Source organism: Apostichopus japonicus, chromosome 23 (genome assembly GCF_037975245.1).
Source record: "Apostichopus japonicus isolate 1M-3 chromosome 23, ASM3797524v1, whole genome shotgun sequence".
NCBI classification, from domain to species: Eukaryota; Metazoa; Echinodermata; class Holothuroidea; order Aspidochirotida; family Stichopodidae; genus Apostichopus; species Apostichopus japonicus.
Genome location: NC_092583.1, coordinates 16981119 through 16996973, shown reverse-complemented (window position 1 = coordinate 16996973; position 15855 = coordinate 16981119). Strand labels below are relative to the sequence as shown.

General features: G+C 36.8%; 1 protein-coding gene across 3 annotated transcripts in view; it reads left to right on the top strand.

Annotated features, from left to right (window-relative positions):
- Positions 1-7: 7 nt before the first annotated feature.
- The window catches only part of LOC139964849 (uncharacterized), a 28351-nt gene continuing 12503 nt past the window's right edge, over positions 8-15855 (top strand). Inside the window, exons 1-4 of one of the 3 annotated variants that reach the window (XM_071966871.1) lie at positions 8-2544; positions 2620-2640; positions 9459-9857; positions 10274-10339. In XM_071966871.1, coding sequence (XP_071822972.1) covers positions 2499-2544; positions 2620-2640; positions 9459-9857; positions 10274-10339 — 532 coding nt within the window. In that variant the 5' untranslated portion in view covers positions 8-2498. Of the gene's footprint in view, positions 2566-2619; positions 2641-9458; positions 9858-10273; positions 10340-13897; positions 15756-15855 lie in introns of those variants that run through there. The other 2 variants (XM_071966870.1, XM_071966873.1) reach the window with 2 other exon arrangements.

The following is a 15855-nucleotide window of genomic DNA, read 5'->3' as shown; positions in this document are numbered from 1 at the left end:
TCGGTGTCATGATGTCAGGAAACTTTACAGTAAGTCAGGAAAAATATCAGTCGATACTCATATAGCTGGTATAGCACATGTGTTACAGGACATGAACAGTAGTTACTGTACCCGCTATATGAGTATCGGGTGAAAATATCGGCAAGGTACAATTCAACATTAGCATATCATTATTGAAACTCATTATGTAATGTTTCAATTTCAATTATCAGAGTAAAAATAGTCAACATGTCAAGAATGAAAGCAATAGTTTTATTCAATCTGAGAAATGTTTGAATTTTGGTTTGAAAATAACGAGGTTAGCACCCCACCCCCCGCCCTCGCTATATAAAACAAACAGCTGAACTCTTGGAAATCATATTCTGCCCCACGATAATTGCAACTGGATCACAAAATTGACATCCATGACAAGTAGAGTATCCGATACTTAAGTCTTCTACTTATAGTATTGAGTTAGAAATGAAACGCAACCGACAGTTCGAGATATATGGAACGCAAAAAGGCCTCGGTAGGTCGCCAAAGTTTATAGACGATGGAAAACTCATTTTAAAGTTTTCGGAGCTTGCCGACAAATGTTGATCAAGTACTTTTGAACAAGAAGTCCGTTTGAAAGCTAGCAGTCTGAGTATCGATAATAATAACAACAATAATTCTAGCTCACCATAACCACCACCCTTCAGAACTGGCTTTATTGAGATTGATCGATTGATCGCTTCAGTGCATTTCCGGTAATTTCATTTCTGTCAATGGCATTAAACAGAAACTTATCGACGGATATAATTTTCGTTATTAATTTTTTCTTCGGTTACATTCAATGATAATTTTGTCAAATGTAACGTTAAGAACGCGATAATGTTTACATTATTGGAACCATGGTTCATTTCGTATATTGGATTGTACAAAAAGATTCATTTGAACTTCATGTGTTACGAAGGCCCACTGTAGCCTAACGCTAGTCACTGCTAGTGAGGAACCTAATGTTATAACATAGAAAGTATTTTGAAATGGCCTACTGTCAAATTAATATTTGAGAAATTAGGTCGGGTTACCGTGTCAGAATGTTATAATACACGATTGTTCTGGTATATTCCTTATGATGACACGCTGGTCTCGGGTTAACGTCGGTTTACGTGAAATCGCGTGTAAGCTGTGCACACATTTTCGTGGATTCTCTGGAATGTTTGCGAGATATGCAAAGGACTTCCAAGAATGGAGAAACTGGGTCGAGTTGTTACTCAGGTGTATCGAGAAAGATCTAGATGATTCTTGACCTGGCGAATCGTATAAAAACCCGCCCAGATCAGAGAGTTTCTCAGTTTCTGAACGAATACAAACGACGACACATATTATACCATTCTACTATATATCGTCAGTGCTCAACTGCCAGTAATTTCTGAGGGATTGAGATATCGATACCAAGATTGATTCTGCACTTCCATTCAGAGGTTTGAAAAGGACTTTGCTGTGAAAATGCAGTTTCCAGTCGTTATTTCGGAGAAGGTGAAGAATTTCTGTCTCCGTTGAGGAAGTTCGTTACGCCAGGAGTTGGTGGCTATAAAGCTGATTTTGGACTGACTCTGGTAATATTTAGTCGGCGAGAAGTTCGACTTGTGCTTCACTCGATTGTGGCTGGATGTCCGTCTTCTATTTTGGAGCATCGCCGGAACGAAGGTGACTGGTGTTTCTGGGATCGCGAGAAACTTCGTCGAGGATCAGTGAATTTCGCGGTACAACCGACCGAGAATCGTCATCGTCAAGGTCGTGGGCGTTGAGGGATATCGCCGTTGGAAGAGACCAGCGTGTTTTAAAGTGTATCCTATCTTTTTAAGTTTGTGAGTAATTTTCTATATATTTGTAATTACCACTTATTGTTGTTGATTCAAACTCCATTGTTCAATATAGTTTACGTTCTCATTTAAATTCTCTAGACTCGTCAATTTGTCTGTGTTCCCTACGGAAACGAACCCAGGCTTGTGTCTCGTTAAAAATTAATTATCGAGACCTCTCGCATTCCAACGTAACACATGCATGTAAGCAAACTTTCTGTGTTACAACATAAAATTTTAGTTCAATACAGTACAATGTTTTTTTCTTCAGCAGCTTTTCCTTGAAAAGTCACTTCTTAGACGACTAGAATTCGATTTATTTATTTCCTTTTTTTTCTAATTTCGTCCAGCCGCTGGCGCAAACAGTCCATGTGATATCCATGGATATTGATTTTATCGAAATTATGGACAGTTCGCGTATTATGTTACGTATAATTATATATCGAACAAACAGCCACTGAGTCGAAGCAGCATAGAAATATATAAACAACCTTCGTTAATTAATTTTTTAAACGACATTAAAAATTCTGACGTATGATATATAAACCACATCACTATCTAACCACAGAAAAGAAACAGTTTCAACTGGATGATGTTATCTCTGTCACTTTCTATGAAATGTTTTGAATGAATTTATGAAATTGCTCTTACTTTACATCTTCGAGTTTTTCGATGGATTTCACCATCAGGAGGACTTTCGTGGTTCTCATTTTCACGTGTATTTGTCTTAGATGCACAGGTAAGTAATCAGTGAGATTTTTAAGACACTTAATTGTGGTTCTCCTTTTCACAGATATTTGTCTTCGATGCACAGGTAAGTAATCAGTGAGATTTTTAAGACACTTTATTGTGGTTCTCCTTTTCACAGATATTTGTCTTAGATGCACAGGTAAGTTATCAGTGAGATCTATAAGACACTTTATTGTGGTTCTCCTTTTCACGGACATTTGTCTTCGATGCACAGGTAAGTAATCAGTGAGATTTTTAAGACACTTAATTGTGGTTCTCCTTTTCACAGATATTTGTCTTCGCTGCACAGGTAAGTTATCAGTGAGATCTATAAGACACTTTATTGTGGTTCTCCTTTTCACAGATATTTGTCTTAGATGCACAGGTAAGTTATCAGTGAGATCTATAAGACACTTTATTGTGGTTCTCCTTTTCACGGACATTTGTCTTCGATGCACAGGTAAGTAATCAGTGAGATTTTTAAGACACTTAATTGTGGTTCTCCTTTTCACAGATATTTGTCTTAGATGCACAGGTAAGTTATCAGCGAGATCTATAAGACACTTTATTGTGGTTCTCCTTTTCACAGATATTTGTCTTAGATAGTTATCAGTGAGATCTATAAGACACTTTATTGTGGTTCTCCTTTTCACAGATATTTGTCTTAGATGCACAAGTAAGTTATCAGTGAGATTTATAAGACACTTTATCGTGGTTCTCCTTTTCACAGATATTTGTCTTCGATGCAAAAGACATTTCTTAAATGTTTTTTCTTCAAGTTTCCAATATCATTTTACTTTGCACCAGTTAGCATTCCATTCTTGCTACATAAGACGGAATAATTCTGATAAATTTATAAACTGGATTATTTATGAATATCTCGTTTTAATGGCTTATAATGATAAAGATGATATCTTATTTTGCATTGGAATTCTTGTTGGAGGGGCACAAACATTCTAACGAGGGGCACCAACATTTTACGAGGGGCACAATACTCATGTCTTGTAACTTGTATAGTGTTTGTACACATGATGATGGCACAGATGGGGTGAGAGTAGTCTGTACGGGGGGGGGGGTGAGGGGCACGGTCGTTTAAGGCGTGTGCCGCTAGAAGGAGTGGAAACCCACAGTCTGGTAAAACGTTAAAGCCAGGAGCATTTTTTCAAGTATATATTAGCAAAACCTTGCGTTTAGACCTAATTTTAAATCTAATTTATAATTTAACTATGCCTCAAAATGCAGTTATTGTTTCTAGAGGAGGACCCCTCAAACATGTGAAAATGGAGATGGTACATTTTCTCCTCATTTATGAGGGAGGGGGGGTGGGTGCAACATCTGATAATTCATCATTTTATCTTATTAAGACATCATCACATATTGATCGGTATAAACGTGTTCTTAAATTCGTGTTTTACTCAATCTTTTGTTAACAAGCATAATAAAAGATCCAGTCATCTACAGAACACGCCGGGAATCCAAATGTCTTATTTGACTTTCACTTCATTGGCCAACAACATGTCAGATTTAGTTCTTGTTTGATTTGTTTACAAATTTGGAATTTCAATTTTTTTTATAAAAAAGAGGCTTGCATGATTTTTTATTAACTTATAATATCTGCCAATCCTCAATCGATGCTCGATATATATACGTTCATCTGTAAGTTTATTTGTTATAACTTGTTATAACTCGAGTATGTCACCCCACCAATTCGTCATTTTTCACCAAAGAGGGACTGAAATTAAGAAAGCAAACTATGAATCAGATCATACTAGTAATGATAAACAACTCAATCTGATTTGGTTCGCGCAAAGGTTTTGTTATTTTCAGTATGAAATGCTAACATGAGCTATATGTGTGTAGAACATTACCTGGCTATTCTAATTCGCATTCCAATGTTAATTTTCTTTCCGTTACATTAATGTTCTATTCCGTGTGTTTACATTTATCATATCCACCTTGAAACACGTGATGGATACAACAATTCAATTCTTTCTACATATTTTGAATCGAAAAATAAAATACAAGTGTCATTGAAATGCGATTAATACAATGAAAACATACTAGAATAAATAGACAGCTAAGCTACATTAACATTGATTATAACATACGCTTCATAAGTACTGTAACGATATCGGTATACGTGTATGGCAAGCCAAAGGGGCCATAAATGTCGTCTGTTATACGCGTCTTCCAAACAATCCATCAATTGAAGAGCATTCAATCATGTGACGAAGTTCGACATCGCGTAAGTTGTCGTGCATGCCTATAGATGTATTACCAGTATGCGCATTCCTGCATTCAGATTGTACTACAACTGATTTATATCTTAATATGATACAGTGGTGTAGGGTTAGCCATACCCCCCCCCCCTCCCCAATCTAATCACAAAGTCTTGCTATGCTCCTGGCATGAGGATTTCATTTTTATGCACAACATACTCTGTCGAAAAAAATACATTCATTTGGTTGCTACAAGTTTCGAATAATATCGATCAAGTTAAATAAAAACATGTTTTTTTTTCGTTTAATTTCTCTACCTTTTGTTTTAGTTTATTCAAACAAAACATTGATCCAAGTCTCCAATTGTGTTTTTCATTCGTAGGCATGCAATTTAGTTCATGTTAACGATTTTTTTTGGATATTTGCGACAGAAATAATAGTATTCCCTGAATCAGTTTGGTAAGTTTTAAGTATTGATCACCCGCTTCATGACTAAGTTATCATTGACTTAAATCTGAGCGTTCTCGTTTTCGTATTCGAAAGAAACCTGAACTGATAAAGCATGACCTTATGACCTTTTCAATGGCATTACCTTATGAGCTTTTCAATGGCATTACCTTATGACCTTTTCAATGGGCTTTACATATGAGCAAGTGCATTAAATAGTTATTGAGTGTGAGTATAACTTTAAGCCTTTATATGATTATGTTTTGCAACAAATGAAGCTTTATTGTTGATATGTTATGTCCAATAAGAAAAAATGAGACAAGTATTGATTCTATAACGATTCCGGATTTCAAAATTTCACCTTCATAAAATATTAAATCTCTCTAATGCTCCTTTAATTCTAAACGGTTCATGATGTCGGCTTATTAATGTTAATCCAGTATTATTATAAATTCAAATAACTCAACACAAACATTTTCCTTTAACTTCATATTAACACTATAGTATTAAAACTGTTTCCAGGCACTCGATGAACCTCGGCTATTTATAGCATCATATCTCGAAAATTCAAAGTTGAATAGGATTACAAGCTACAGTGGTAGCAATGGCTTTTAACGGTCTACAGTATATCAAAATTAATTTTGTACATTAAGTCTTTTTTCATAACATTTCTTTCGACCAGGCACTTTGAATAATATTTCCGACCTCATTTTATGTTTACAAATGTGCAATATGTTAAACTTTCAAATTTGGCTTCCTGATTTGAATGGATACTTGACTAGCCATTGTAAGGATTCATATTGTTATGGGATTCAAGGATGGAAAAACTTCGAAAGAAAATGTTCAACTTAACTCATATATAGCTGGTTTGAAATCTCAAATAAATTCATTCCCAGAATATTTAGTAATCATAATATCCGGTGATCACCTTAGAGTAACATTTTTTTTTATAACAGCTTCATAGCAAATAATGTCAACACACCTCTCTAGGAACGCACAATACAATATTAATACAGCAGATGTCTACGGGGTAGGAAGATTCCAAAAAGTGGGGGGGGGGGCACAACATCAGATGGGCACTTTCTCATTCCAAAACCACACTCGTTATGCTATAAACCGATACAAACCGGCCATATCACTTAATCACTTAAATATGATAAATATCACTTAAATATGATGTGTTAGTATGTCAATACTATTTGATGTGATATGATGTGTTAGTATGTCAATACTATTTAAAATAAAATACTAAAATTAACAAAGGCTTAAGATATTCAAAAGACAGTTCTTCATCAAAGGGGCACATTTCATTTGCCAGTAGGGCACATTTGCTATTTTGGAAAAAAAGTGGGGGACACGTGCCCCCAGTGCCCCCTCCCCCTCGGCTCCTACACCCCTGGATGTCTAGGTATTGCAAATCAAAAACGAAATAACAAACAAGACTCAATAACAGCAGAGCAATCGGTTTTTAACTTACACAAAGCCGTTTTTACAAAAACTCTTAAAGTAATTTCGATTCCCAATGACCACCATTGTCACTCTGTGCTGGTGTTTCGTTTCTGCGAGGCCTGACGATTGTGTACAACTTATATTGTGTAAAGGCCTACGGAGAAAATAAAGTAAAGTATACTTCGCGGGGTAGCTTTTCTACATCTTGGGTTCCTGCCCGACATCTTGTGATGAGGTTTTCTCATGTAAAATGAAAGTAGGACACGGAAAAGGAAAGAAAATTGTAAGTGGGTTTCGATAATCCTAAAATGTGCTTTGAATAGCGACTTAATAAGTTCCCCAGGTTTCACAAACAATATGTAATTAATTCTTTGCAAATCCATTTTGGCTAAGTTGATCTGACAATCAAGACTCCATTGAATTAACAGAATATTAATACAGTGTATTAGTATTTGCACCACATCAACCTTGTTGAGTAACAAATCAATTTGCCAATATCTTTGGCATTAAATTTAAAAGTAAAATAACTAGAAATAATATATCATATATATATTGAACGACCACAAGCCAAGGTAAATAATGCATCGCAACTCAAAAAACTAGTATCTTTGAGGAGTCTGTTCAAATTGATCAAACTTGCACAATATGCAATGTACACGGTAGGCCTAAATAGGTCTATATCTATATGCCAGGATATTGCAAAATTCGACTTTTCATTCCGATTGCATTTATATACGAACCGAATTCAAGAAGTAGAAAAATGTTGAAATGGTCGTAATATTGAGATTAAAAGTAGAAATTTTAGTACAATAACAGGTTGCAATTTTCCTATCACATTTCAAGCAAAAGCTAAAATTTCGAGATGCGAATCTAATTTCGAAGAATTATAGTCGAAACTTTGACGCAAAACCCATTCATATTTTATATAGATAAACAGTTTATAATGTTCTATGTTACTGTTAGCCAAGGGCGGCGGAAGCACTTTCAATCTGGGGGGGGGGGGGCACCGACATCGAAGGGCACTTTGCAGAAATTCGATTGGACTGATGCAGCCTTATATTTAGTACCCATTATAATTCTTATTGTATTATCTTATTTGCATATACACATCACTTCATCAACGCCCCCCCCCCCCCCTCAAGGAAAATATGCATATAGCACTGCAATATCCAATGTGCAAATTGGGAAACAAGGAACAAGTTTTCTTTTGAGACAAAATGAGGTGAAAACATGCTAGTTGCTAATGTAGGAATCATCTGAATTAGAGTTTATTTCTTGATAATATCTTAACAATTTTTTTCCATTCGAAATAGCTTTGAGTTTGACCCACAGAAATTCATTAAAAGTCAGGGGCGTAGCCAGGTATTGCAAAGTTGTATGCACGACTACCTGAGCGGAGCGCCACCATCGGTTGGCGCGGAGCGTACAAGAAAATTTTTGGTTTAACATACCCCTCAGATGGCCGGAAGCGGCCCTTCCCGAGTGTTCATTCTGGTTCCCTGGCCTCTAATTGCTAACTTGAGACACCTCAATGTTTATGTAGAAAAAGGGCACATTTTTAACCTGAGGAAAAGTGGGGGCACGTGCCCCCTGTGCCCCCCGGTTCCGCCGCCCTTGCTGTTAGCCCAACACTGCTCCCACTATGTTACTGTTAGCAGCTTTTCCTTGACACCTCACACTTCTCCCACTTTATTACTGTTAGCAGCTTCTCCTCGATACCTCGCACTGCTCCCACTATGTTACTGTTAGCAGCTTCTCCTTGATACCTCACACTTCTAACACTTTGTTAGTGTTAGGAGCTTCTCCTCGAAACCCCACACAGCTCCCACTATATGACTGTTAGCAGCTTCTCCTCGATATCTCCCACTATGTTACTGTTAGCAGCTTCTCCTTGATACCTCACGCTCCTTCCACTTTGTTACTGTTAGGAGCTTCTCCTCGATACCCCACACAGCTCCCACTATCTTACTGTTAGCAGCTTCTCCTCGATACCCACACGGCTCCCACTATCTTTCTGTTAGCAGTTTCTCCTCGATACCTCACACTGCTCCCACTATCTTACTGTAAGCAGCTTCTCCTCGATACCCCACACGTATTCTCCCACTATGTTATTTTAGCAGCTTCTCCTCGATACCCACACTGCTCCCACTATCTTTTTGTTAGCAGCTTCTCCTCGATGCCTCACACTGCTCCCACTATGTTACTGTTAACAGCTTCTCTTCGATACCCCACACTGCTCCCACTATCTTACTGTAAGCAGCTTCTCCTCGATACCTCACATGTCATTTCCCACTATGTTATTTTTAGCAGCTTCTCCTCGATACCCACACTGCTCCCACTATCTTTCTGTTAGCAGCTTCTCCTCGATACCTCACACTGCTCCCACTATCTTACTGTTAGCAGCTTCTCCTCGATACCCCACACTGCTCCCACTATCTTACTGTGAGCAGCTTCTCCTCGATAACCCACACTGCTCCCACTATCTTATTGTTAGCAGCTTCTCCTCGATACCCCACACGGCTCCCACTATGTTACTGTTAGTAGCTTTTCCGCGATACCCCACACCGCTACCACTTTTTGATAACTTCATGCGCAACTGCTAGGTATTACTCCTTTAAGTGTTCCATAAATACAAAATAAAACATTTCATTTTATTTAAAAGATCTGTGAAATTACGAAACTTACATAACATTTTTCGTGGTAGATGAGTCCTCGGTACACGTATCTTTACATCCATATATTCTGCGCCATCTTACTGAATTTTCTCTTTATCTGACCGTTTCCATAGCTACAGGATGTCCAACTGGATTTGACTATGAGTTTTTATCCTCTTGTTATGATATCGTCACCTGGGCTCCCTTGGATCGTGCTGGATCTCGAGCAGTATGTGAATCAAATTCATCTCATCTGGTGTTTATAGAATCCGAAGCAGAACAGATTTACTTACATCAAACATACGACAGCAGTTACCAATATTGGTTGGGTGCAAACGGCCTCGAGGACGAAATCCAAACGTGGGACGATGGGTCTGTAATGGAGTACAAACATTTTGGTACTCATAACTACACATTTGATGACGACACCGGATGCTATAGAATTGCAGCAGACGTAGGCCTTGGCGAATATGACGTTTGGTATGACGCACCATGTAGAAGAAAATACTCTTACATTTGTGAATTTGAATTAGGTAAGTAATACTCTAGCCTGCAATCAACGTCGGTCGGTAACTATTTACATGGGTAGTCTAATCTAAAGTAGCTCTCACATCATTTTTATAAGTTTAAATTGCATAAATGAATATCTCGTTCAACTAGCCCAATGATTTAATACATGTTCCATAGCACTCCGTGGACCAAATATATGCACGTGGCGGTGGTTGTTCCATAGTTACCATAAACTACATTAAAACATGGCGTCTGAAAGCAAACAACGGTTGTAAGCAGTTAAGTAGATTCATGAAAAACATATGGAAATGTTTCAACATCTTCTCTATCTGTGTATTATATTTCTTTCACGTTTCTTTGTTTGTTTGTTTGATCTAAAAACATCTGAAACTGTTTATTCCACTATACTTTCTATGATAGACATTACGGTTTTTCGCAGATCCGGTTATACTGACGACTACAGTAGCAACCTCAACAACTGAGGAAAGGTTAACGTCGACATCAGGTAAAAGCTATACAACTTAACGTGGGATCAGTATTTGTCCCAAAAAAAAAGAGAGAGAGAAAAAACAGAACAGAAACCTGAATAGCCCCATTCTGCGAAAAACAAAAAAAAAACACATGCAGAAGTTTACTTGTGACTATTTATTTCAATTTTACAAGTGCTTTGATCAACCGAGAAGGGCATGGGAGTCCAGGGCTACAGCCTCGGGGTCGGGATCAATGTCGAAGTGCGGGATAGGCAAGGGTGATAATAATGCATCTGGTCATGGGTTTCGTCCACCAGAAAATGAATTTTATAATAATTTAAGAAGACTTTCCATGAGAGGACTTGCTGACATAATTGTCCCAGGGCTCTGATTATGATGACGTCATTTGTTTAAATTAATTTGCTCGTGTGATGTATCTTTCGAAAAACGTGCAATTAAGTTTCTACAATGATATCCATATAAAAAACCGAAGCTTTGGTACAAATAGATGAGCAGACGATCAGACAGAAATCAGGATATAAACGTCATATGTTAGAGACGTAACTATGGTTACGTAGAATAATGAAATCAATTATAACCCTCCATTACTAAGACACAATATCTTGACATTTGTATTATTGTCATTTTCCCAGAACCGTTCCTACAGACGACAACTATTAGCGCTTCGTTAACCACGGAAAGCCTGCCCTCTACTTTGGGTACGTAATCAATATTATGCTGACCAGTGCATGTTATCTTTAATGCGAATCGGTCCCCCATGTTGATTATAATTATACTGTTGCCTCTCCTTAGATGACCTCAACCAATGACCCTAGCCTATGACCTCAATAGGACATCGACAAAAGGTGTCATAACCATATACCCACCCTGCATTCATACTTGAAAATTGATATTTCAGTATCGCCTGTGAGTAGCTTGATGGACCAGGTTCAACAATCGTGGTTCATGTTTCTCATTATACTAAAGCTTATTTTTTAGTAGTACTAGGTACATTCCATTCTTGTTAATATCTTTTCGCCGTTTCCATAGCTACATGTTGGTCTGTTAGATATTATTTTTATCATCTCTATCTGTGTATTATATTTCTTCCACGTTTGTTTGTTTTGATTTAAAAAACATCTGAAACTGTTTATTCCACTATACGTTTTTATGATGGACATTACGTTTTTTCGCAGATCCGGTTATACTGACGACGACAATTGCAACCTCAACAACCGAGGAAAGATTAACGTCGACATCAGGTAAAAGCTGTACAACTTGTTGACCCATTACAAAACAAACCGAAGATCTTTTGATAAATAAATCTCTTCTAAGGGAATCATACAACACGTAGAAACTAATGTCGGATCAGTGATTGTCAAAAAAAAGAAGAAAAAAAAGATGCCGATTCCATCCACCAAAAACATTCTTCATACGTCCACGAATGTATCATGAATTTATGAATCGTATGACTTTGTCCTCTGCCCTTCTGATTATGATTACGTCATCTTTGTAAATCAATTTGCATATAGTCGACAAACGTGCAGAAAGGTGCTAAAATGACAATAATATATACAGAAGAGAACCTTGGAAACATACACATAGACAAACAGACGGAATGATGGTGACTTGAAATATCTATGTATAATGAGGAACATTATTATAAACATATTCATTGCACATAACAGTGCATGCTATCTAAATGATAAGAGGGTCTCCACTGTGGACTTTTTTAATATTCCTGCCACTCTACCAATGACTGTTACGATTACCTTTGTAATAATGTAATCATTGTTCTTGAGGACAACAAAAAAAACACGGTTCAATTCATATTTTGAAATTGATAATATGCACCTGTCATTTATTATATAATGAAGTAATATCTTTAACTTGAACAAGCCCGTTATAAACTCACAACTATTATGTTTCCCACTTCGCATGATACTACGGCCTTGTAAATTATATTTATCTTTCAAAGAATAACTGTATATCGATTAAATATCAGTTGTGCCAAAAACTTACAAGCATACAAATGAACAACAAATCAACAGTTTGCATCATCAAATTGGACGTTATTATATCATTTTTGGTCAAATTTTACTTAGAAATATCGTCGCCAATTACTCATTATGCCTACACGTGATTTAAATTCATTTGTGAGGTTCCATTAGAATTGATTTCTCATGAGTATTTACATTCTTTCTTTCTTGCTCATATCCATTCTCAGAAACGACGACCTCTGACGTCATTTCCACAGACGAAAGTTCTACAATGGGACTGCCAGGTAATTGTTGTTCCATTAATATCTCTTGAAAGCAAATACAATAAATTCTTCAAGATTCTCTTCTGTACACATTATCTTCGAACAAAATTGTTGCATTCAGTTCTACCAGATTATATTACCATGAGTAATTGGTACTGAAATGGGAATTTGCACAGATTAAGTATGAACAATTCAAAGTGACAATATACTGTATCAAGATAGCACATATAGTGGTATACTCCTATAAGAGTCTATATCAATCCGCCCGAATGTTCTCCTATCTCAGGAAAAGTGCCAAAATACAGTAGTAACATTTTGATATGTTATCTTGGATCTGCATGGATCTTGCTTGTTGAAGAGCATGAATGGAAGTACATGTGGTGCAATAATTGGGTCAATTGAGACAATTTAAGACCCCTTATGCCTCCCAGGGGCAGCGAACGAAAATTATACACAACTGAGGGAAGAGGTTTGTTTACAAGTGACGAAAACTTCAGGCTCTCATAGCAAAAAAATCTGCACTGTCATGATACCAAAAATTGATGGTTCCATGAAAGACCAACTTGTCAGCTATCCAGTGATAGGTAGCGTTTAGCTAGGGAGAACTTCTATCTAGATTAAGAGACCAAATTACATTTATGATTTAATATGTAAGTCAATTGGGGCTTTTAATAGGCGTACCCTATAAGACCATTGTGCTGGTAGAGTTTTCCGTAGGGAACATCATATTTTTCCTCCAGCTGAGTGCGAGATAAGTCTTGGTGAGAAAGTGATAAATGGATGGGCCTTGTTAGTTAAAATTTATCATGGGACGTACGTAAATAAATACATGAAAGAGAAATAGGAGGACATTAAACTCGTTACCAGTATAAAAGGAGTACAATGCCCACCCCCCCCCCCCCCACCACCGCACCCCTCATCCTATTCTTGCTGATACTGACCATTTGAATAGTTGCTTACAGTTATCTCTGAATTGTCAAGAAATGGTTTCAAACTTTATCTGTTTCCTTTTAAATTGGCATGAGAACGAATATACTTCTCTCTTCTGTTTTTTACAGGGATCGACGTTGGGTTAGTTTTCGGGTTACCTTCTCTCGGATTGACCATATCAGCTAAAAGCAGTGTTTTGAAATCATCTCGTACATTCAGTTCCGCCCAGTGCGCTCACGAATGCTTGAAACAAAGTTGTTCTGCGATATCTTACGATATTATGACGAATACTTGTCAAATGGCACTACCAAACAAAGATGAACTTCACGGAGAGAACGTTCGTACATTAAGTCGTGTATTTACATGTAAAAAACTAGGAGATTACACAGTATGTGTTTAATACGTCCAATTTTCTTTTAAACAACATCTGAGCATATAGCCGCACGTCCAAGTCATTTCTCATACTTTCATTCGTCCCGGTCACTTATCTTACATTCCTCGGACGATTCGAAGTCATCGGATTATGGAACGCCGAAAAGATAATGTATTATGTTGTTATCGCATATATGCTCGAATGTTGAAGGTAAAGTTTCATAAGACTCTCGGACACAGTGCTTACAGCGTACGTGAATATATCTTCCGATATATTATGCATACGAGAAGACTCCTTCGGGCACACTTCGATTGCATAAAATAAGCATATATATCATCGACGAAAAATTGTCATGACGTCACACTATTTATATTTCAAAGTATAATCAGACAGACATGCGTCTTTTGGTGGCAAGCCCGTAAACGGGGACTTTCTATGAAAAATAAATAAACGAAGTATGGACTATGCAGCAAACGAAATTGTAACACAGCATAGCATACAGATTTATATATATATATATATATATATATATATATATATATATATATATATATATATGTTATACAGACCTTTATGTGCGATGACGATCATAATGACGACGATGACGGCAGTAGCCGACATTTATACCAAAGACAACGTTAATGATTATCCTATTGATACTGTTGATAACTATGTCAGCGATGACGACTACGCCAATGAAAATGACGACATTCCCGTTGATGAAGATCATGATGACGACGATGACGACAGTAGCCGACCTTTACCGATGATAAACGTTAACGATAATCCTAATAACACTGTTGTAATTGCAACTTGATCACAAAATTGACTCCCATGTTAACTAGTATCCGATACTTGAGTATTCTACTTATAGTATTGGGTTAAAAAACTTAATGCAACCGACAGTCGGAGAAATATGGAACGCAAAAAGGCCTCGGTAGGTCGCCAACGTTTATAGACGATGGAAAAATTAGTTTACAGTTTTCGGAGCTTGCCGACAAATGTTGATCAAGTAATTTTGAACAAGAAGTCCGTGTGAAAGCTAGCAGTCTGAGTATCGATAATAATAACAATAATTCTAGCTCACATTTACAACAACCCTTCAGAACTGGCTTTATTAAGATTGCACGATTGATCGCTAATTCAGTGCATTTCCGGTAATTTCATTTCTGTCAATGGCATCAAACAGAAACTTATCGACGGATATAATTTTCGTTATTAATTTATTCTTCGGTTACATTCAATGATCATTTTGTCAAATGAGACGTTAAGAACGCGATAATGTTTACATTATTGGAACCATGGTTCATTTCGTATATTGGATTGTATAAAAAGATTCATTTGAACTTCATGCATTTAAGCAAACTTTCTGTGTTACAACATAAAATTTGAGTTCAATACAGTACAATCGAACATATTTTTTTCCAGCAGCTTTCCCTTGAAAAGTCACTTCTTAGACGACTAACATTCGATTTATTTATTTCCTTTTTGTCTAATTTCGTCCAGCCGCTGGCGCAAACAGTCATCAGATATCCACGGATATTGATTTTTATCGAAATTATGGACAGTTCGCGTATTATGTTACGTATAAATTATATATCGAACAAACAGCCACTGAGTCGAAGCAGAATAAAATTATATAAGCAACCTTCGTTATATAAACTTTTTAAACGACATTAAAAATTCTGACGTATGATATATTAACCACATTAGAAAAGAAAAAGTTTCAATTGGATGATGTTATCTCTGTCACGTTGTATGAAAATGTTGGGAATGAATTTATGAAATTGCTCTTACTCTACGTCTTCAAGTTTTTCGATGGATTTCACCATCAGGAGGATTGTCGTGATTCTCACTTTCACGGACATTTGTCTTCGATGCACAGGTAAGTAATCAGTGAGATTTATAAGACACTTTATTGTGGTTCTCCTTTTCACAGATATTTGTCTTAGATGCACAGGTAAGTTATCAGTGAGATCTATATA